This window comes from Geotrypetes seraphini, chromosome 11 (assembly GCF_902459505.1).
Source record: "Geotrypetes seraphini chromosome 11, aGeoSer1.1, whole genome shotgun sequence".
Taxonomy (NCBI): Eukaryota; Metazoa; Chordata; class Amphibia; order Gymnophiona; family Dermophiidae; genus Geotrypetes; species Geotrypetes seraphini.
This window is the reverse complement of record NC_047094.1, coordinates 9311665-9335130: the sequence shown is the minus strand read 5'-3', so window position 1 is coordinate 9335130 and position 23466 is coordinate 9311665. Positions and strand designations below refer to the sequence as shown.

Sequence of the window (23466 nt, the reverse complement as noted above, 5' to 3'; positions counted from 1 at the left end):
GTCAGGTTTTCAGAATAGCCCCAATGAACATGCATGAGAGATTTGCATATAATGGAGGTAACAGGCATGCAAATCTGCCTCATGCATATTCATTAGGGCTATTCTGAAAACCTGACTGGCTGGACAGGGTAGAAATCACTGGCTTAAAGAACTTGAAATAAATAACTCTCCAATTTAATTTTTGGTTGGTTTAGCAATTTTATCATTTCAATTACAATGTTGCCGTGAGAAACATTTGCTCTGTTTAGTGTGTTGGAGCTAAAAAAAAGAGTTTGAGAGGCACTGCTCTAGAACCTATAGCATGGGGCAAATTCAACACCCTTCTCTAGCGAGGAAGGGATGCAACCGTTACTGCCCTAGGGACATGGAAGGCATTCCAGTATCAAAATGGAAGCTGTGCAGACATGTCATGTTATCCAGTTCCAGGCTGCCGATTTTGGGAAAAGTCCTGGTTTTGAACTTACACTCCAAAGCACTATGAGACTTGTAGTCAGGGCTGACCCTGTGAGGCACTGGCCCAGGGAGCTGGTGATACAGGGAAGGGCATCAAAATCCCAGTTCGGTCTACCTTCGGACTTCTAGAGGGACGGATGCTAGACTGGGATTTTGGCCACCTCTATCACCAGCGCCTCGCCTTGTTCAGCGGGATGGGAGGGACTTGAGAGAGAGGGGGGAGATACTGAATCACAGGCAGGGAAGGGAGAATGGAGGGCGAGATACTAGATTATAGGGGGGGAGGGGCAGAGCAGGGCGCCAATGCAAAAGCCGTCCCTTGAGCTGACCCTGCTTGTAGTACCCAATTCTGTCCGTTAAAATCAGTGCTGCAAGACCCAAAATGCACCACGATGAGGTGGTCAGAAATCCAGGACTGTCCCAAAATCTCCAGCCTGGAACTGAGAACTTGGCATCTCTGGCTGTTCCCCCATCATGCACTGTTCAGGTGAAGGTCACCGTCCATGCAAATGTGTCACTTACCGACATCTGAAGGGGAGCCGACTGGATGGCACTTGTGGTTGCCAACGACGAGATACTCGGGGTATTCACTGCTGGCACGACACTGCCAACATCTGTCTTCACAGCAGCCAGAAGCAAGGAATCAGCCTTGATGAAATGGGGCTGCAGAATGACCTGTAAGGGACAAGGAGAATTGGGACTACACGATTGTACCGTATATATTCAAATATAAACCGACCAGAATATAAACCGAGATAACCTATTTCGCCCGAAAAAAGGTTGACTCGAATATAAACCAGAAAGGGGGGGGGGGTTTTAATATTCAAGTGCAGTGCCTTGCCTTGCCCTGTCAGGCTCTGCATCCAGCCCCCTCACTCACTCCCTCTCCTGCCAATCTCTGCACCCAGACCCACTTCCTCCCTGCCAGGTTCTGTCCCCTGTCCCCCCTCCCTCCCGATTATTTGCAGGCCTCCACCTGGCCTGCCGTGAGACCTGGTGGTCCAGCAGTGGCCGGGACAGCTCCCGCCTCCTGCCGATTCTAAGAATTTTTGCCTTCCCCACATACCTTTACTAGCCCTGGTGGTCCAGCGGTGAATTGCAGCAAGAGTGACCTTCCTTCGCTCCTGCCTGTGCAGAGCCACAAGCTGATTGGCTGCCATGAGTTCGCAGCTAGCGACTCTGCAAGGGCAGGAATCAAGGAAGGTCGCTCCTGCCGCTGTTCACCAGGAATAATAAAGGTCCATGGGGGGGAGGCAGGAGAGAGGTAAAAATTCTTAGAATCGGCTGGGACAGGAGGCGGGAGGGATCCCTCCTTTCCCTGTCATTGCTGGACCATCAGGTCTCGCAGCAGGCTCGGCAGAGGCCTGCAAAAGGTTCAGGAGGGGGATGGGTCAGCGCTGACCTGAATATAAACCGAGACCCCCCCATTTTTGGGCCCAAAATCTCGGTTTATATTCGAGTATATAAGGTAATACTGTGTCTGCCGTGCTATGTTTTGCCGTTCTGCGCTCACCGTACCATGTTTTGCCATCTCTATGGTTGCCTTGTCTGAGAATGTGGTGCAGGGGTTATAACTACAGCCTTGATATCCTGTAGCTGTGGGTTCAAACCCATGCTGCTCCTTGTAAATAAATAAATACAGCTGGTATCTCTTAGCAAAGAGGGAAATACAGATGTTCCCAAGCCATTAAGCAGATTCCACCAGCACAGCCAATTAATCTTGGAGACATTAGAACTATTAGGTTAAATTGCCCCATCTGGGGTAGATGTTATAAGAGACTAGGAGCTCTTTGATGGGGTGAGACTGGGGGTAATAGGAGACAGCATGGGGCTAAGTGGTCTCTGATGGGGTTGGGTGGGGGTAATAGAGGTCAACCTGGTTCAAATCCCTCTGTGGTTCCTTGTGAGCTTGGTAAAGTCACTTAACCCCCTCCCCTCTTTGCTTCCGTTACAAGAAACAGAAAAACTGAAACAGGAAATTACCTCTTATGCCTGTATGTGATTCATTTTGGAAAAAAGAAATAAGCCAAATTCTTTAAGTACTAGATCCCGAAAGAGTTTCACACTTACTGGGACTTGATGGATCTGGGGAGCCACAGACTGGGTAGCGCTTGGCGTGGCAGCTGCCAGTATCTGCTGGGTCGAGAGGTTTTGTATTTGGGCCTGGATGGCGACTGGTTGTATGTGCTGCGCAGGGGGCAGAGTCGGCAGCTGCTGGCTCAGGACTCCTTGCTGCACTGCTCGGCACAAAAATAGTTTGTAAAGAGCACAGAACAAAGTTTAAAAATGGAGCAAATTATAGTAGAAAAACAAAACAAAGACCCCCCCTCCCACCAAACTAAGAGACACAGCGCACAGCATCTCAGCGGTGAGAAAGATCCTCGGGGGCCTGGAAGCCATGAAGATTAATCTCACTAGAAGAAAAGATTAGCGTTTAATCACAATCCTTTTATATCAAATGAAATCCAGAATCTGCAATGGAAATGCCTTCCTTGTCTTCCCCATCCAGTACTGATTCTATCAGCTCTCCTCATGCTGCCTGGGGGGTGGGAGGGGGAAGAGGTCTCCTATGCTCCCAGTGCTGCATTTTGTCACATAGCTGAAAGGATCCTTTACATATATCCCCAAAGCAACATAGCAAAACTTCAGATCTCCCGAAACGCTCAGCTCAGTGATAGGGTTATCAGACGCCTGGATTTCCACGGACGTCCTCCTTTTGAGGACACGTCCGGGGGTACGGACGGCTTTTCAAAACCCGGCACTTTGAAATCGCGTCGGGAGGCAATGGCACATGGCACATGCGCGGATGCCTTCCTGCCCAGCGAACAGGCAGTGAGGGGCGGGGCTGGGAGGTGGAGCTGAGGTGTAATGGAGTGGGGATGGGTGGAGCTGGGTTTTACTAACCTAAAATCTGGTCACCCCATCTCAGTGACATTTACTGGGGAAGCTTCTTGCACTCAAAACCTGCACCATGACAAAGCTGTGTGTTCCTGGAGCCAGTGGACCTAAGGTGGTGCCAGTGCAGGAATATTCATCAGCCAGGTGTTAAGCTATTATCAAACAGCTCTGATATAGTTTTAATTTTTTTATATAAAGCAGAGTTACATAGTAACATAGTAACATAGTAGATGACGGCAGATAAAGACCCGAATGGTCCATCCAGTCTGCCCAACCTGATTCAATTTAAATTTTTTTGTTTGTTTGTTTATTTTTTCTTCTTAGCTATTTCTGGGCAAAAATCCAAAGCTTTACCCGGTACTGTGCTTGGGTTTTAAACCAATCTTCGGGACACACCTAGCCAGTCAGGTTTTCAGGATATTTCTAAGGAATACAATAGAGGCAGGGCATGCAAATTTTTCTCATGTATGTTCATTGTGAAAACCTGATTGGCCAGGTATGTCCCAAGGACTGAGTTCAGAACCCCCTGTTATAAAGCGATCAATCCCCGATATGCATCTTATATAAGGAAGTCAACCGAATCCAGTTTCGCAGTCCTGGGTTTACCCCAGTGCATGCTGGAACTTGAAGTCTTGCTTTTCTTAGGGCTTGCAATGGGGAACTCAGAACTACAAGTCCCTGCAACGCACCGGGGTAAACCCAGGATTGGATTAACCATGTCCTGCAAATCTGGATCCTGTTAGCAACCTTAACCTTGTGAGATGTTTCCTTCTTCACCCCTCCCCCCCTATGCACCAGTTCTGACCTGTGAATCCACTCGGGTTCTGGTAGCTCAGTACCGGCTGTGAACTAAACTGGGGCTGAGCGGCTGCCAGGAAGCTTTGAGCGGTCATCACGCTCTGCTGTGGCTGTTTCGGCTGGGCAGCTGGCGGTAGCGGTGACGGTGGCTTCGGTTGCTGTACAATATTCACCGCCATTGGCTCCTCTTTGACAGGCTGCGGAGGCTGCTTTGGCGACTGTATGCCCAACAGCTGAGCCTCAGGTGCTGACGGTGGTGCCACCTGCTGGTAGCTCTGCAACGTGGGCTGGTACATGTTTGTAGAGACTGCAGGTGCCGGCTTGGTCCCCCCAAGGAAGCTGTCCAAAGAAGGGCTGAGTCCAGTGGATGCTGGAAGCAAGGCTGTAGGGTTGGCATCTTGGACAGAGGAGCTGAAGCTGCCAAAGGGGGTGTCGAACAGGCCAGGAAAATCATTGTCTTGGTTGTTGATCAGCTGTAGCATATCTGAATATAGAGATAATTTTGTGTTAAAATTGTATCATCAAACTTTGAAAAAATGAATTTATCCTTCTACTTTCCAACAGTGGGTTTTGGGTTTTTTAAAATTTAACTCCAGGCTCAAATCAGAGGAGTCCATTTTCAGCATATTTCTTTGTCTTTCACCCGATCACCATCATTGTTCAAGGCACTCATCGAATGTTGGCAAAAATACACAACTTAGCAGGCCACACTTAAACAATGAAATGCACCCCGCCCCCATCTTCCATCATGTCCAAACCTTGGAAACCGGCAACTAGAGCAGTGTCTCTCAAACTTTTTTTTTTAGCTCTGCCACACTAAACAGAGCAAATGTTTTTTGCGGCACATTATCATTGAAATGATAAAATTGCAAAACCAACAAAAATTAGCCCTCCCTCTTACAAAACTGTAGCACGGTTTTTAGCATCGGCCGTGGAGGTAACATATGAGCATCAGAATGGTTACCACTGCTATGTATGGGTAATTGTAACAATGGTGAAATTAAGTAGATAGAATAGAATTGCTAATCAATGCGATGGATGGGCTTGGTTTTGAGTTCAAATTAAGTCAAAACATGGCTCGATATTTGCAAGCATTTCATCATCCAGCATCTGCAGTCTTTCTCTTTGAAAATCCAAGCTCACAAAGATAAGAAGATCCAAACGGTAACAAAGCCTCGATTGCTTTGTTGCTCAAGTTAGGATAACTGATGCATAAAAAAATAAAGCTAAAATTACTTGCCGTTAGTTTTCAAGGACCAATCACGTCAAAGAACGATGCTTAGTAGATAAAGACAGACTGTTCACACTCTCCAAGGTAGGGAGAACGAGAGGGCACTCTCTAAAGTTGAAAGGGAATAGATTCCGTACAAAAGTAAAGGAAGTTCTTCTTCACCCAGCGAGTGGTGGAAAACTGGAACGCTCTTCCGGAGTCTGTCATAAGGGAAAACACCCTCCAGGGACTCAAGACAAAGTAGATAAAGACAGGTTGTTCACCCTCTCCAAGGTAGGGAGAACGAGAGGGCACTCTCTAAAGTTGAAAGGGAATAGATTCCGTACAAAAGTAAAGGAAGTTCTTCTTCACCCAGCGAGTGGTGGAAAACTGGAACGCTCTTCCGGAGTCTGTCATAAGGGAAAACACCCTCCAGGGACTCAAGACAAAGTAGATAAAGACAGGTTGTTCACCCTCTCCAAGGTAGGGAGAACGAGAGGACACTCTCTAAAGTTGAAAGGGAATAGATTCCGTACAAAAGTAAAGGAAGTTCTTCTTCACCCAGCGAGTGGTGGTAAACTGGAACGCTCTTCCGGAGTCTGTCATAAGGGAAAACACCCTCCAGGGACTCAAGACAAAGTAGATAAAGACAGACTGTTCACCCTCTCCAAGATAGAAAGAACGAGAGGACACTCTCTAAAGCTGAAAGGTGATGGATTACGTACAAACATAAGGAAGTTCTTCTTCACCCAGAGAGTGGTAGAAAACTGGAACGCTCTTCCGGAGTCTGTTATAGGGGAAAACACCCTCCAGGGACTCAAGACAAAGTAGATAAAGACAGACTGTTCACACTCTCCAAGATAGAAAGAACGAGAGGACACTCTCTAAAGCTGAAAGGTGATGGATTACGTACAAACATAAGGAAGTTCTTCTTCACCCAGAGAGTGGTAGAAAACTGGAACGCTCTTCCGGAGTCTGTTATAGGGGAAAACACCCTCCAGGGATTCAAGACAAAGTTGGACAAGTTCCTGCTAAACTGGGACGTACGCAGATGAGGCTGGACTCATTTAGAGCACTGGTATTTGACCTGGGGGCCGCCGCGTAAGCGGACTGTTGGGCACGATGGACCACTGGTCTGACCCAGCAGCGGTAATTCTTTTGTTCTTATGCTTGTCTGGGTGGCTGTACATGAAGAAGGACACGGTACTACTCGAAAGGGTCTAGAGAAGAGCGACTAAAATGGTTAAGGGGCTGGAGGAGTTGCCGTACAGTGAGAGATTGGAGAAACTGGGCCTCTTCTCTCTTTTACAGAGGTGCGCTAGAGTTTTTAGCGCACGCACAGGATTAGCGCGTGCTAGCCGAAAAACTACCACCTGCTCAAGAGGAGGCGGTAGCGGCTAGCGCGCGTGGAATTTTAGCACGCTATTCTGCGCGTTAAGGCCCTAACGTGCCTTTGTAAAAGGAGCCCTAAATGGACCAGACAAGATCATTTCATTCCCAGTTCATGTATGGATTGCCAGGCAGGATATGAACCACTGCACTTAGGGTATCCCAAACCTCAGTGTCAGCACTATGGAATTTCAGAGACGTGCAGCGCATTCGTCAAGGCCAACTGGTTTACGTTCTCAGCCCAACCAAGAAGAGAATGACCTGGATATGGGATATGGTTCAATCAAAGATCTGAAACAAGGTCAAAACAGAGAATTTCGTATATAACACTCTTTTCAGCTCCAGTGGCAAAATGGCGCTCAGAATTTAAGTTGGTTGGTTGGGCTGAGAACTTTTCAGCTCCCCCTTGTATGTAATGAAAGTGAGCCAGGTGCAAGATTATCAAGGCATTGTGGCATCACTGATGAGGTTGGCTCTTATTGGTGGAATGAGGCATTATGACATCACAATCTCAGCTCTTTACACTACCAGGGGGTGCTGAAAATTTCTCGGCCCAACCAAGAAGAGAATGACCTGGATAGGGTTCAATCAATGAAACAAGGTCAAAACAGAGAATTTTGTTTCTGCAACTTGGCACCTAGCGAAATAAGAGAACGCTCTTTTCAGCTACAGTGGCATAAGAACGCTCAGAATTTTGGAGGTTGGTTGGGCTGAGAACTTTTCAGCACCCCCTTGTATGTAATGAAAGTGAGCCAAGTGCAAGATAATCAAGCCATTGTGACATCACTGATGAGGTTGGCTCTTATTGGTGGAATGAGGCATTATGACATCACAATCTCAGCTCTGGTTGCCAGAGACTGAAATGCTTTACTCTGCCAAGGGGGTGTTGAAAGGTTCTCAGCCCAGCCAAGAAGAGAATGACCTGGATATGGTTCGATCAATGATCTGAAACAAGGTCAAAACAGAGAATTTTGTTTCTGCAAATTGGCACTTAAGGAAATAAGAGAACGCTCTTTTCAGCTATGGTGGCAAAATGACGCTCAGAATTTTGGAGGTTGGTTGCTTGGGTTGAGAACTTTTCAGCACCCCCTTGAATGTAATACAAGTGAGCCAAGTACAGGACTAAACTAAACTAAACCTTGGGTTTGTATACCGCACCATCTCCGTAGTTGTGGAGCTCGGCACGGTTTACAGGAATTGTAATAAGAAAGGAACTCCAAGGAAGGGCTAGGTGAAGATCAGAGGAGAGGAGAATGTAAGAGGGCTAGGATGTCAGAAGAGGGGGGAGTGTTAGGTTTTAGAGAAAAGCCAGGTTTACGGAAGGGTTGGAGAGCACTCAGGTTTCGAAGGGGGGAGATAAGGTTGTTCCAAAGCTCGATGAGTCTGAAGGAGAGGGAAGCTTTTTTCAGCTCCAGTGGCAAAATGACGCTCAGGATTTAGGAAGTTGGTTGGTTGGGCTGAGAACTTTTCAGCACCCCCTTATACTGTCACTATTCTCAAAGGTTGTTTTGCGTTACCCTCCTCCTTGCCCCCCCCCCCCATTAGAATGACAAGGTATCTTAGTACTTATCATTTCTTTATTTTTTTTTTCTCCGAATAGTTATTAAATTTAAATTAGCTGCATTCCAAAAGATTCATAAGCAGAGTTAACAATGAACATACACATGCTTGCATATGATAAAGTACAAAAAACCAGAATAAAGAAAATTGTTCCCGAGTTATGAAAGATCTAATCTAATCAGTAATCTTATGTTCAAATCTATTTTATTAAGCAACAGCAAATGCAACAGCAATAACAACCATGGGATACATTTTCATCAAACACCCGCGGAGGACTGGACTCTTATGTCCTCCCCGGACCCACCATACCCCCACCCCCCGACAAAGAAGCCCCTACCCCCCACCCACCCCTCCCCATCCCCCCACAGTTACAGAAAAACTCGTAAGCAGGGAACAGCATAGACACCGAGTAGCACTGTTTCAGAGATGGAGTCTATTCAAGACCCGACTACGACTCACAGGAGTCAAAATGTTCAAATACGGAGTCCAAGTGTGAACAAAGTCTCTGCTCCGGCGTCGAGAAGGACGAGCCAAACGGGCCTCCCAACCCATAAGTTCATGAAGGCGATTCCTCCAGTACCAGAATGAAGGTGGTTCAGAAGACAGCCAGCAACACAAGATACATTTCTTCCCCAAAATAAAACATTTACTAAGAAATAATTTTTCATAAGAATTGTACATATATAAGAATGAAAAATGGGCAAACAGCATAGACTGCACGGATACCGGCACAGGGGTCCGTAACAAGCCCTGTAAAAAGGAGGCCATTTCCGTCCAGAAGGTCTGAATCCCCTCACAACTTAATCAGTAATCTTATATTCCGCTGTTTTTCAATTCAAAGTGGATTAAAACAAGAAAAACCTGTTAAGGGGAGCTCACATACTTAAAAATTATTACTCAAAAGAGTTAAAATAGCAAAAATAACATTTAGCAACAAAGTAGGTCTTTAAAGCTTCTTATTTCTAAAAGAAGACTGTTCGCTCTAAAAACAGGTGGAAACTGAAGTTTAAAAATGCAATTACTCCATTTAGTAATAAACCCCCTCTTACCTTTTTTTATTTTTTTAATATTTTTTATTAGTTTAACACAAAACACAACAGTTAGAAACAGAAACAAGTGATAAGAAAGTCTATCGCGTTGTTCTTCGCGCAGACCGTAAATACCCCAAAACATACCTCAACTACCCCCCACCCGCTCCCAACCCACCCCCAGCACACCAGTGTCAAAAGTTCAGGAGAGTACTTCGGGCTCCATGGGATAAATTGCCCCAAACTGGCGCCCAAATAGACCAAAATCTCCCAGGACCACCATGTTTAACATCCAAATATTCATATTTTAACAAAATAAACACCTCATTTCTCCACATGGTAACAGTAGGAACTTCAGCCTGTCTCCACAATAAAAGAATATATTTCCTAGCCAACAGGGAAGCTTTTTGTAACAGTTGAGAATGACCCCTAGACAGTCCCAGGGAAGAAAATTGTGAAAAAAAGCATAACATCCGTCTGCAGATAGAGACAGAGGGAAGGGGTAAAACGCGGACCTCATGGACCTGACGGACCTCGCGGATCTAAACCCGTACGGCCTTAAAAATCTGAGGTCCGTGTCGGTCCATGTCCGTGCCGCTTGTTTCTGTTGCTGACAGACCTTGATGAGATTTGAGCGCTGACGGATCCGTCTCAGCATAGGGAGGGAAAAGGGAAAGGGGTAAAACGCGGACCTGACGGACCTGACGGACCTCGCGGGTCTAAACCCGTACGGCCTGAAAAATCTGAGGTCCGTGTCGGTCCGTGTCCGTGCCGCTTGTTTCTGTTGCTGGCAGACCTTGATGAGATTTGAGCGCTGACCGATCCGTCCCAGCATAGGGAGGGAAAAGGGAAAGGGGTAAAACGCGGACCTGACGGACCTGACGGACCTCGCGGGTCTAAACCCGTACGGCCTTAAAAATCTGAGGTCCGTGTCGGTCCGTGTCCGTGCCGCTTGTTTCTGTTGCTGACAGACCTTGATGAGATTTGAGCGCTGACGGATCCGTCTCAGCATAGGGAGGGAAAAGGGAAAGGGGTAAAACGCGGACCTGACGGACCTCGCGGGTCTAAACCCGTACGGCCTTAAAAATCTGAGGTCCGTGTCGGTCCGTGTCCGTGCCGCTTGTTTCTGTTGCTGACAGACCTTGATGAGATTTGAGCGCTGACGGATCCGTCTCAGCATAGGGAGGGAAAAGGGAAAGGGGTAAAACGCGGACCTGACGGACCTGACGGACCTCGCGGGTCTAAACCCGTACGGCCTTAAAAATCTGAGGTCCGTGTCGGTCCGTGTCCGTGCCGCTTGTTTCTGTTGCTGACAGACCTTGATGAGATTTGAGCGCTGACGGATCCGTCTCAGCATAGGGAGGGAAAAGGGAAAGGGGTAAAACGCGGACCTGACGGACCTGACGGACCTCGCGGGTCTAAACCCGTACGGCCTTAAAAATCTGAGGTCCGTGTCGGTCCGTGTCCGTGCCGCTTGTTTCTGTTGCTGACAGACCTTGATGAGATTTGAGCGCTGACGGATCCGTCTCAGCATAGGGAGGGAAAAGGGAAAGGGGTAAAACGCGGACCTGACGGACCTGACGGACCTCGCGGGTCTAAACCCGTACGGCCTTAAAAATCTGAGGTCCGTGTCGGTCCGTGTCCGTGCCGCTTGTTTCTGTTGCTGACAGACCTTGATGAGATTTGAGCGCTGACGGATCCGTCTCAGCATAGGGAGGGAAAAGGGAAAGGGGTAAAACGCGGACCTGACGGACCTCGCGGGTCTAAACCCGTACGGCCTTAAAAATCTGAGGTCCGTGTCGGTCCGTGTCCGTGCCGCTTGTTTCTGTTGCTGACAGACCTTGATGAGATTTGAGCGCTGACGGATCCGTCTCAGCATAGGGAGGGAAAAGGGAAAGGGGTAAAACGCGGACCTGACGGACCTGACGGACCTCGCGGGTCTAAACCCGTACGGCCTTAAAAATCTGAGGTCCGTGTCGGTCCGTGTCCGTGCCGCTTGTTTCTGTTGCTGACAGACCTTGATGAGATTTGAGCGCTGACGGATCCGTCTCAGCATAGGGAGGGAAAAGGGAAAGGGGTAAAACGCGGACCTGACGGACCTGACGGACCTCGCGGGTCTAAACCCGTACGGCCTTAAAAATCTGAGGTCCGTGTCGGTCCGTGTCCGTGGCGCTTGTAGTTTCTGTCGCTGACAGACCTTGATGAGATTTTAGCACTGACGGATCCGTCTTAGGATCCGTCAGCGCTAAAAATCTCTTCAAGGTCTGTCAGAGCCAGAGACTCGTGCTGGAGCGGCAGAGAAGAAGCCAAGAGAGCGGGGACATAGGTTTTGGACGTGCGTTATGGAAAAGAAGTCTCCAAACTCCAGCACGAGTCTCTGGCTCTGACAGACCTCGAAGAGATTTTAGCATTGACGGATTCTAAGACGGATCCGTCAGTGCTAAAATCTCATCAAGGTCTGTCAGCGACAGAAACTACAAGCGCCATGGACACGGACCGACACGGACCTCAGATTTTTAAGGCCGTACGGGTTTAGATTTGCCAGGTCCGTCAGGTCCGCGTTTTACCCCTTCCCAGGGAAAAGTGTTAGGATCTGTCAGCGCTAAAAATCTCTTCGAGGTCTGTCAGAGCCAGAGACTCGTGCTGGAGTTTGGAGACTTCTTTTCCATAACGCACGTCCAAAACCTGTGTCACCGCTCTGCCGCTCCAGCACTAGTCTCTGGCTCTGACAGACCTGGAAGAGATTTTTAGCGCTGACGGATCCTAACACTTTTCCCTCCCTATGCTGAGACGGATCCGTCAGCGCAAAAATCTCATCAAGGTCTGTCAGCAACAGCAATTACAAACGCCACGGACACGGACCGACATGGACCTCAGATTTTTAAGGCCGTACGGGTTTAGGTCCGCGAAGTCCGTCAGGTCCGCGTTTTACCCCTTCCCAGAGACAGACAAAAGACCCAAAGTTTTGCACTCGGTCACAGGACCAGAACATATGGAACAAACCAGCTGGTGTAGACGGGCACTTTGGACAACAGACGTGGCAAGCAAATCCCGCCAGGTACGCCTTATAAGGGGATATATAGAGCCGTAATAAAAAACCCTGTAATGTTGTTCCCGCGAAACAACCGGCGTTCGGCCTTTTTTTTATCGCGGCGGTCCGATGCTCATAGAATTCCAATGAGTGTCAATGCTAATACCGCCGTAACCAAACGATTTCTAGGCGGTTTACACAGAAGAAGGCTGGACCACCAGCGAAATACAAATAGTTAAAAATACAACAGTTACTTAGATATACTCAAAGTGGAGTTTTGCAAACAATAAAGAAATAAATTTCTCAAAGAGCGCTGATTTAATTTCTTTACGACATAGCCTTATATGCCTTAGAAGAGGAAACGTAGAGCCGTAATAAAAACGTGTAATGTCGTTCTTGCAAAACAATTGGCGTTCGGCTTTTTTTAGCGCGCCGGTCCGATGCTCATAGAATTCCTATCAGCGTCAAAGCTAATACCGCGCCATGAGCAGCGGTAAAAAAGCCTAATGTGGCTTCGTAAAAGAGGGGGGGGGGGGGGGAATTAGCTGGAACATATGAAAGAGGTGGAGCATCACCAAGACACCTTAAGCCAGTGCAAGATCCGCCAGGTCCGTCAGATCCGGGTTTTACCCTTCCCGTCTGGCGGCTCTATTTTGATCTTTTGCAAAGGGGGAGATCGCTGCACCTCAAAGCACCCGAATCCCAGCAGCTGGGAAGAATTGGGGGGGGGGGGGGAGGGAGGGTCTTTGCAAGGTGCACTCTGAAGGGCTCCAAGCCCCGGTGCCGAGTACCTTCAAAGGTGCAGTCCATGGTGGAAGCCCCGGTGGCTGGATTTGCACTCGGGACGGCCCCGGAGAGAGGAATCGGGAATCAGCCCCTGGCATGAGGTGATCCCTCGCAGCCAATCGGCGCCATCCCCCGCCGCTAGACAAGGTGAGGTTACTAGAGGGCATCGTGCCTTAACCCCTCCCGCGCCGGCTCCGGGTTACTCCGGGTCAGCCGCTCCCAGGCAGAAAGATCAGAGGAGGCTGAGCCGGGGCTACCGCAACAGCCTTTACGCGGCCTCAATGCGCGCAAATCATTGCAGCATTTTAGCCACAACAACGACTCTTAGCAAATGCTCGGGCTCAATATACTTTCTTTTATTCTACTTATTACTTAGGCAGCGCTGTACATTTGGACATTTATAGACGGTCCTTGTTCTGAAGAGCTTACAGTCCAACTTGGACAGACATGACAAAGAGGGTTGGGGGATGCAGAACCCAAGGTGAGAGGAGTCGAAAGCACTCTCAAAGAGGTGGGCTGACATTTATAGACAGTCCCTGCTCTGAAGAGCTTACAGTCCAACTTGGACAGACATGACATAGGGTGGGGGATGCAGAACCCAAGGTGAGAGCAGTTAGGAGTGGAAAACAGTCTCAAAGAGGTGGGCTGACATTTATAGACGGCCCCTGCTCAGAAGAGCTTACAATCCAACTTGGACAGACAGGACATATAGGGTTGGGGATGCAGAGCCCAAGGTGAGAGGAGATAGGAGTCGAAAGCACTCTCGAAGAGGTGGGCTGACATTTATAGACGGTCCCTGCTCTGAAGAGCTTACAGTCCAACTTGGACAGACAGGACATATAGGGTTGGGGATGCAGAGCCCAAGGTGAGAGGAGTTAGGAGTCAAAAGCACTCTCAAAGAGCTGGACTTTTAAACAGGCCTTGAACACTGCCTTGAACTACCCTTGCATATAAGCATGGGATAAATCTGAATAATAAATAAGTCATTAATTACTGAAAAAAAGCTTCAAACACTCTTCTTTCCTTCCTCTTTTACTCCCCTCCCTCCCCCCACATACACACCCCCATTTTACAAAATCATAGCACCAGCCGCAGCTGGTAACAGCTCTGATATTCATAGAATTCCTATGAGCGTCAGAGCTGTTACCGTCGCAGCCAGCGCTGAAAACCGCGCTATGGTTTTGTAAAAAGGAAGGAGAGGGGGCTTGCAAGGACATCATTGAATATGGCTTTCCTTTCAGACTAACTCCTGTTCCCCAGCATCAGCACTAGGGAAATGTGTACTTCATGCCCTGATCCAAATCACATTTCCTCATGAAGGAAAAAAGCAGGACTTCCACAAAACATTGCATCCTCAGAGAACAGGGCACTTGCCCCCTGGGCTCCCACGCTCCAGGAAGCTAAGCTAAAGAAGCCACATCTGCTGGATAGGCTTTGAGGCCCCTTCCAGCTTTCTGTCCTGGGCCCTAGAACACTAGTTCCCAACCTTGTCCTGGAGGACTACCAGGCCAATCGGGTTTTCAGGCTAGCCCTAATGAATATGCATGAGAGAGATTTGCATACAATGGAAGTGAGAGGCATGCAAATCTGCCCCATGCATATTCATTAGGGCTAGCCTGAAAACCCGATTGGGCTGGTGGTCCTCCAAGACAGGGTTGGGAACCACTGGTCTAGAATATCTAACTAGAACTATGGCACTACTTTCAGTAGTCCTTATTCCAGTATAAGTCCAGAACTATTATAAAAAGTGTATACTGGATAAGAATCTTAACCTTGCAGATTCATGAGTGGATAAATGAAAAAGCCTCAGCCCCACCACTCCACCGCTGTAATATCTTGTTACTGCGGGAAGAAATTACGTGGTGCAATCATCACGTGGCAAGCACCACGTAATTTCTTCCTGCAGTAACAAGATATTACAGCGGTGGAGTGGTGGGGCTGAGGCTTTTTCATTTATCCACTCATGAATCTGCAAGGTTAAGATTCTTATCTAGAATATCTAACAGCAGCCCTGCCAGGAGGCTGAATTTCCTCTTGAAGGGGTTCTGGTTGTAGTATCAGATCAAGTTTAATAAAAATTTGATTAATCGCCTATCATTGGATTCTAGGCGATATACGATATAAAATTAAATTAAAAAAAAAAAAAACATAAACAAATTACACGGACAAAGACTGAACTACAAGAAAATCAAGAAACGAGAACATATCGGGGGAAAACAAGAGGAAGCGTGAAGATGGGCTCGAATCAGTGCTCAAAAGGTGTCTTTGAACAGGAAACATTTCAAAGCCCCCTGACATTTTCTCCAAGTTTATTTCCTCCCTGATATGAAGGGGCAAAGAGTTCCAAGTAAGGGGGGGGGGGGCAGTTACTGTGCGGCAAGTGCTAATAGTCTTAAGTGAGGGTACGAAAGATAAATGTCCACTGCGGGCCACTGAGCGCCAAGTCTTGTGTATGCTTGGTTTGCCAACACTGTCACCCCTATCCACATGGAAGACTCCTCTAGTTGCCCCAGACAAGGATGGGCAAGCTCCATCAGGAAATGTGGCTAATATCAGAATCGCAAACCAAAATCCATCAGACACGCCAAGGATGGTCCACTGCAGCCACAGGACAAACAGTTCTGTGGGCACATCTACGCTCACCAAACAGCTCCAGTCTGGCTGCGGGAAGGGGTAAAACGCGGACCTGACGGACCTCGCGGATCTAAAACCGCACGTCCTTAAAAATCTGAGGTCCGTGCCTCTTGTAGTTAGTTTCTGGTTCTGACAGACCTCGATGACAATTTAGCGCTGACGGATCCATCTCAGCATAGGGAGGGAAAAGTATTAGGATCCGTCAGCGCTAAATTGTCATTGAGGTCTGTCAGAGCCAGAAACTAACTACAAGTGGCACGGACCTCAGATTTTTAAGGACGTGCGGTTTTAGATCCGCAAGTTCCGTCAGGTCCGCATTTTACCCCTTCCCTCTGGCTGCTAATGTCTCCGCACCGGTCTTAGTGAGATCAGTCCAAATGCTTCCCAAACTCCCTTGCTGTTTACACAGTTTGCAAGAATAGTCTGGAGTTTGGGCAAAGGTTGTCTTGAGCTCATTGAGAGACGACTGGAGTGGTTAGAACATAGTAGATGACGGCAGATAAAGACCCGAATGGTCCATTTAGTCTGCCCAACCTGATTCAATCTGAAAATTTGTTGGGGGGAGGGGTTCCTTCTTCTTCTTAGCTATTTCTGGGCAAGAATCCAAAGCTCTACCCGGATCTGTGCTTGGGTTCCTACTGCCGAAATCTCCGTCAAAACCTACTCCAGCCCATCTACACCCTCCCAGCCATTGAAGCCCTCCCCAGCCCATCCTCCACCAAACGGCCATATACAGACACAGACCGTGCAAGTCTGCCCAGTAACTGGCCTAGTTCAATATTTCATATTATTTTCTGATTCTAGATCCTCTGTGTTCATCCCACGCTTCTTTGAACTCCGTCACCGTTTTCCTCTCCACCACCTCTCTCGGGAGCGCATTCCAGGCATCCACCACCCTCTCCGTAAAGTAGAATTTCTTTACATTGCTCTTGATTCACCTCAAATTATGTCCTCTGGTTTTACCATTTTCCTTTCTCTGGAAAAGACAGACCAGATGCTATAGAGATACAGCCAGCAGCAAGTTTCTGGGAAGTTAAAGGGAGAGTCTGCACTGGGGAAAGAGCCACACTTAGGGTTAATGGAAAGTTCTACTGGACCCCAAGCCCAATGTACTAAGCCAGAGTTCTTCGATGGAAAGCCCAGGGGCCAGTGGCAACCTCTAGGAGTGTCCCTCAACATCATTCTGTTGGGTTTTTATTTTTTGTTGCTGCTTTCTGCCTCTTTACCCAAGCTCAGGACAGAAAGAGGGAAGAAGATGGGAGGAAAAGCCACCTGGCTTGGAGGCCAAAGCATTTCTCAATAGACGAAGAGAATATATTTGGAAATGCCCACCTCACACAGTAAAAAGTCTGAAGGCAGACTGCTGGACTGGGCATCATTGACGTAGACCAAGGGTGTCAAAGTCCCTCCTCGAGGGCCGCAATCCAGTCGAGTTTTCAGGATTTCCCCAAAGAATGTGCATGAGATCTATTAGCATACAATGAAAGCAGTGCATGCAAATTCATTGGGGAAATCCTGAAACCCCGACACGATTGCGGCCCTCGAGGAGGGACTTTGACACCCCTGATGTAGACTGATCACTGATCAGCAGTGTTGAGGCCTCTCATGAGAATAGATTTGGTAGCTCTTCTTTAGCAAGTAAAAATGAGCAAAGTCCGCTGTGGTAAGTATCTCCCCACTGAAACAAAATGGGACACAAGTCTGTGTTTCCATGTTCCTTACAAAGGCATGGAAAGCGCCCTGATGCCCACTGAATCTCTATGGGCGTCAGAGTGATTGCTGCCTCTGTAAAAGAGGGTCTAGGTTATTAGTATTCCACCAATCCAAGAGAAATTGCCGCTCAGTGACATATAATGTTCCAACATCAAATATAAAAACCAACAGATTGCACACCATAAACACGAATGCTACAATTAGACGGATTAAATAACATATAGTAACATAGTAGATGACGGCAGATAAAGACCCAAATGGTCCATCCAGTCTGCCCAACCTGATTCAATTTTTTTTTTAATTTTTTTCTTCTTAGCTATTTCTGGGCGAGAATCCAAAGCTTTACCCGGTACTGTGCTTGGGTTCCAACTGCCGAAATCTCTGTTAAGACTTACTCCAGCCCATCTACACCCTCCCAGCCATTGAAGCCCTCCCCAGCCCATCCTCCACCAAACGGCCATACATAGACGCAGACCGTACAAGTCTGCCCAGTAACTGGCCTAGTTCAATCTTTAATATTATTTTCTGATTCTAAATCTTCTGTGTTCATCCCACGCTTCTTTGAACTCAGTCACAGTTTTCCTCTCCACCACCTCTCTCGGGAGCGCATTCCAGGCATCCACCACCCTCTCCGTAAAGTAGAATTTCCTAACATTGCCTTTGAATCTACCACCCCTCAACCTCAAATTATGTCCTCTGGTTTTACCATTTTCCTTTCTCTGGAAAAGATTTTGTTCTACGTTAATACCCTTCAAGTATTTGAACGTCTGAATCATATTACAGATTCATCTGGTTCCTGATGAAACGAGCCTAAAGCTGACTCACGTTGAAGTGTTTGTTTAAGGGTCCAGTTCTTCAATAATCAGCCCTAGGACTTCTGTACCTTTAGACCTAAAATTGATCTCATTCCGCCACTTTCTCTCTCACTAGTGGGCTCACGATCTGCGCTAATGGCCCCGAAGCCCATAGAGATTTAAAGGGCTTCGGGACTGTTGCCGCTCAGCAGCCACTAGCACGGTTTCGTAAAAGAGGCCGTAAGGTTTGTACCTGGGGCAACGGAGAGTTGGACGACGTGCCCTGGGTCAGAGGGAGATGCGGTGGGAACCGAACCACTGCACTAACCATTAGGGCCTACTCCTTAAACTAGGAAAACATCGCTCCTTAACCCTTTCAGGACCATAAGGATCGTAGGCCAATTTTTGTGGTTTTGACGACATTTTTATGGTAAAAAGGGCTTGCAGATGCCAAAAAATTGATTTTTTTTGGTGAAATATCATTATTTTTATTTAAAAAAATCACACTTCTGGCTTATGGACAGTGTGGCAAGTGAATCTTCTCGTCAATCTGGCAACGACGCTAATGAATGAATGTCGGAACCAGTTTGTTTACATAAAGGCAGTATCCTATGGAATCCGTACATATCAAATTTAGAACTGTAGACTATCCCAAACAAAATTTATAGGATTTTAAAGTTATGGGACAAATAGGTCCCTTGGTCCTGAAAGGGTTAACTACACTGCATTAACAATGTGCGTTAGTGCGGCATTGTGGTTAGCCGTGGCATGGTAAGGGGGGGTCCCAGGTGCCGTCTTGGTGGGGGCAGCCCCCTTGCTCCTTCCCTTCCCCTGGATCTGTTTAACATTCCCGGTACCTAGGAAGGGTCGTCAGAGGAAGCGCCAATGCTGGCGCAAGCAGCAGGATGGGTGCTAGCGCGCATGGTAGGAGGAAGCAGGGAAGGAGCGGATGGGGGTGGGGGCGGGGGAGGGACGCCTCTCATCCTTGCTACGTCAAACCCCGTGCTGCTTCCTGTGACCCTGGGCAAATCACTTAATCCCCCCACTGCCCCAGGTACATTAGATAGATCGTGAGCCCACCAGGACAGACAGGGAAAATGCTTGAGTACCTGCATGTAAACCGCTTTGAGTGCGGGTGTATAACTCCAAAAAGGCAGGCTACAACTCCCAATCCCTTTCCCTGATGTCCCAATGCCAGGCAGAAACCCAGAGTATCAACATTCCAGAGTTGAGATTGTGATGTCATAATGCCTCATTCCACCAACCAACCTCAACAGTGATGTCACAATGACTTCATTGTTCTATACTTGGCTCACTTGTAACATTGTATTGGAGGAGTGTGGCCCAGTGGTTAGAGCTACAGCCTCAGCACCCTGAGGTTGTGGGTTCAAATCCTGTGCTGCTCCTTGTGACCCTGGGAAGTCCCTTAATCCCCCCATCGCCCCAGGTACATTAGATAGATTGTGAGCCCACTGGGACAGACAGGGATACCTGTATGTAAACCGTTTTGAGTGTGGTTGTAAAACTATAAAAAGGTGGTTTACAAGTCCCAATCCCTTTCCCTGATGTCATAATGCCTGGCAGAAACCCAAAGAGTAGCAACATTCCAGAGCTCACTTTGTGATGTCATAATGCCTCATTCCTCCAATGCCTGAGAGCCAACCTCAGCAGTGATGTCACAATGGCTTCACTGTTCTAGACTTGGCTCACTTGTAATATTGTATTGGAGGAGAGTGTAGTCCGGTGGTTAGAGCTACAGCCTCGGCACCCTGAGGTTGTGGGTTCAAATCCCATTCTGCTCCCTGTGATCCTGGGCAAGTCACTTAATCCTCCGCTGCTCCAGGTACATTAGACAGATTGGGAGCCTGCCAGGACAGATATGCGTGGAGTTGCATAACTATAGAAAGGTGGTATAGAAGTCCTCCAATCACTTTCTGTTTAGCAAGAGATTTCCTTCCCACAGAGAAATATTTCACCCTAGCATTTACACAAAGGACTGGAATAGCGGTATTGGAAGGAGAGTCTGGCAGGAATAATCAGTGAGGTCAAACATTCAAGTTAGTCAGATAGGGCAAAATGTTGGACTACCTGAATAAGTGGTATCGAAATACGAAAACGAAATAGCCACACCCGTCTCTAAACATCAATTTTTAAAAAAAAAAGATTTCTAAGCTCGACAACTTAAAAGAATGTTAAGGGGACTAAAATTGCTCATCTTATTTTATCACTTATTCTAGAAAAGCAAAGCTTGAGGGATCTGCATCTCTGCAAAGTCCTGTGAACTGGTCCCCTGGAGGGAATGAACGCTAGTAACCCCCGGTGACGTCGGCGACGGGGCGGGGCCACAGCCCAACATAACTCCAGGGCTGGCGCGGTGCCAGGGGCAGCTGCAACGCCCACGCTCTTGCCAGCACCCCTCAATAACGCTGCCACCCCAGGCAGACGCGTCTTTGCGTTGGCTTGAACCCAAAGCAGCCCCAGCATGAAATCTCCCTGGATTGCACAATTGCAGCATTTGGCCCGGCCAAAAAACCCGCCCAAGCCCCGTTTGAAAGAAACCGTGCGGCGGAGAGAATGCCTTACCATCAATGTCACTCAGCAGGGCTGTGTCTATGTCACTGGCCTCCTGGAGAGCCAGGGACGGGTCAAAGTTGTCCAGGCAGGTCTCCTCGTCAAACGCCAGCTGGTTCATCCCGGGATCTGTTGCTGGCTTTTGCCCGGCCGGGAAGCCCCTCAATCGGTTGCTCTCAGCAGGCTGCTCCCATGCCTTTCCTCACTCAGAAAAGTTGGCCAGTAAAACTGAGGATCAAACCTGCTACCAGGGCAGGGAGAGGCGGGCCCAGGAGAGCCAAGTGCCCTCCCCCGGCACTGACTGACAGCTGGCTGGGACCAGCTCCCCGGGCTCTGGGCAGCTAGGAGCGATGCACAGTCAGTGCAACCGGACCCGGAGACGGATAACGCATGCACTTGCAGACGATGGCTTCTGTTGACTGGCTTGCACCCCCCTCCCCCCATTATTATACTGCTTTAACAATTTCTCTGTTTCAGGGATGCAGGGGATGGACTCCCCCCCCCCCCCAGGGTGAGACGTGTAAGAAATGTGAATTGCTTAATCAGGATGACTGTATTTGCTCCTGTTCAATGACAAGACGAATTTTGCAATATTTCACTTTCCCTGGATGTTGTCTGAGGAAAGTTTCATAGTAACATAGTAGATGACGGCAGATAAAGACCCGAATGGTCCATCCAGTCTGCCCAACCTGATTCAATTTAAATTTATTTATTTTTTTTTCTTCTTAGCTATTTCTGGGCAAGAATCCTTTTCCTTTAACTTTTGCTTATCATTTTGACTCTCCGCTTGTGCGATATTTAACCCTCGCCGTAATTTTATTTTTGCAATTTCTCCGTTAGAGGCCTGCAGTAATACCGTTTCACTTCACTGCTTTTACTAGGGCTTTGCATGCGTTTATTGATCTCAGTGTGTGGCAACCTAACCCTTTCTACCTCCCCGATGGGAGTGTTTTGAAGGGGGGGGGGGGAGTAGGGTTGGATAGATTTTTGCATTCCCAAAGCAACGTAGCAGAGCTCTACAAACATCACCCCAGTCCCTTTCCACCGCTCAGAATGAATGGACAGGCCCTAAAGAAAAAATGAAGAGCACTTTTGCATCAAGAACTAAAAAGGATCATCGCTTTTCAAGATTCACAGAATGCTATTTGGGACCATACAGTAACATAGTAGCATAGTAGATGACGGCAGATAAAGACCCGAATGGGCCATCCAGTCTGCCCAACCTGATTCCATTTAAATTTTTTTTTTTTTTCTTCTTAGCTATTTCTGGGCAAGTTATATTTGCATTTCTTTTTTTTTTCCCCATTGTGCATGTTTAATCTTTCTACTTTAACAATGACGGTTAAGGGTGTTTTCGGTGGAGATTCTCAAGCTGAACCCAAAGGGCTTGATTTTAGGAAAAAAGGTCAAGAACTGTATTATTCCCTAAAAAAAAAGCTAAGATGAAAGGTGGAGGTTTTGTTAGGGTTTTTTTAATACAAGTTGTTCAGGTTTCGGACATCCCTGAAACATCTCTGACAAGGGGGAGCATTCATTTGGGTTGAGTGTAGCACTCTTGTTATTTTGGAAAAGTTGGCTCCGAAGAGGGCTCCTTCCTTCCTCCCTCGCAGGGTGTTTGAGCAAGGCTTAAGACTGGTCTGTTATTTAGAACACTACTTAGTACATAGTAACATAGTAGATGACGGCAGATAAAGACCCGAATGGTCCATCCAGTCTGCCCAACCTGATTCAATTTAATTTTTTTTTCTTCTTAGCTATTTCTGGGCAAGAATCCAAAGCTTTACCCGGTACTGTGCTTGGGTTCCAACTGCCAAAATCTCTGTTAAGATCAGGGATGGAAAAAAGTCATTCTCACTTCTCAGGGACAGCTTTTGGAGTGTGTGACTTGGGAAGGGGAGGGGGAGCTGACCCTGGGAAGCACAGGACAATGCCCGAGGGCCCCAGCTCTCCTTCTTTCCATCTGATCACTTTTGATAGATGGTTAAGGATCCATGGCCATTATTGCCGGTACTGCTGAAGGCCCCAAATGCACTAGTTCCACGGGGCACCGGTGATTCAACGCAGCAGATCCAGCTTTTGCATAGTGTCCAAAAGGCTGCATAATCATAACCTATAAAAAGCAGCTGAAAATGCATAAGGGCGATCAGCCCGCAGCAGCACCTCGTTCAGTTTAAAACGCTTTTGTTTGCAGCCAATTTGGGAAAGTCTGGCTCTGCTTGCAGTTGCAATAAGAGCATTAAGGCAGGGCACGTCTAATGCACGTTTCAAAGGCGTCTTTCTGCAGTGCAAACGACTTTAAGGACAAGAAACCAACAATTCGTTTGCAATTTAAAGGGAATTTGCAGCACGAGCCCTATAAGCGCAAACAGGTGATCACCGGCGCGCAGAGGGCGACGCAAGCTCAGGCAGAGCGTCTTATACAGGATCTCCTCCTCAGAGGGCGGGGCTACTCCAGCCCACCAATTAGATGAGAGGCAGGAGGGACATTCCACAGGTAGTTAGGTTGACTCGCAGAAAGAAACCCCGCCTCTAGAACGAGGCAGGCTCGACCAATGGGAGAGTAGGAGCTGGTGGGGTGATTGTGCATCATCGGCGAAGCTC

The 23466-nt window shown here is 47.8% G+C and overlaps 1 protein-coding gene across 5 annotated transcripts in view; it reads right to left on the bottom strand.

Moving 5' to 3' along the window:
* The window catches only part of SREBF1 (sterol regulatory element binding transcription factor 1), a 55581-nt gene extending 34403 nt beyond the window's left edge, over positions 1-21178 (bottom strand). For 2 of the 5 annotated variants that reach the window (XM_033914048.1, XM_033914049.1), the window contains exons 1-4: positions 20878-21178; positions 4157-4633; positions 2524-2690; positions 976-1128 (exon numbers count right to left, since the gene is read on the bottom strand). In XM_033914048.1, the coding sequence (XP_033769939.1) occupies positions 976-1128; positions 2524-2690; positions 4157-4633; positions 20878-20986 (906 nt within the window). In that variant the 5' untranslated portion in view covers positions 20987-21178. Of the gene's footprint in view, positions 1-975; positions 1129-2523; positions 2691-4156; positions 4634-13158; positions 13238-20877 lie in introns of those variants that run through there. The other 3 variants (XM_033964050.1, XM_033914047.1, XM_033914050.1) reach the window with 2 other exon arrangements.
* Positions 21179-23466: the final 2288 nt, after the last annotated feature.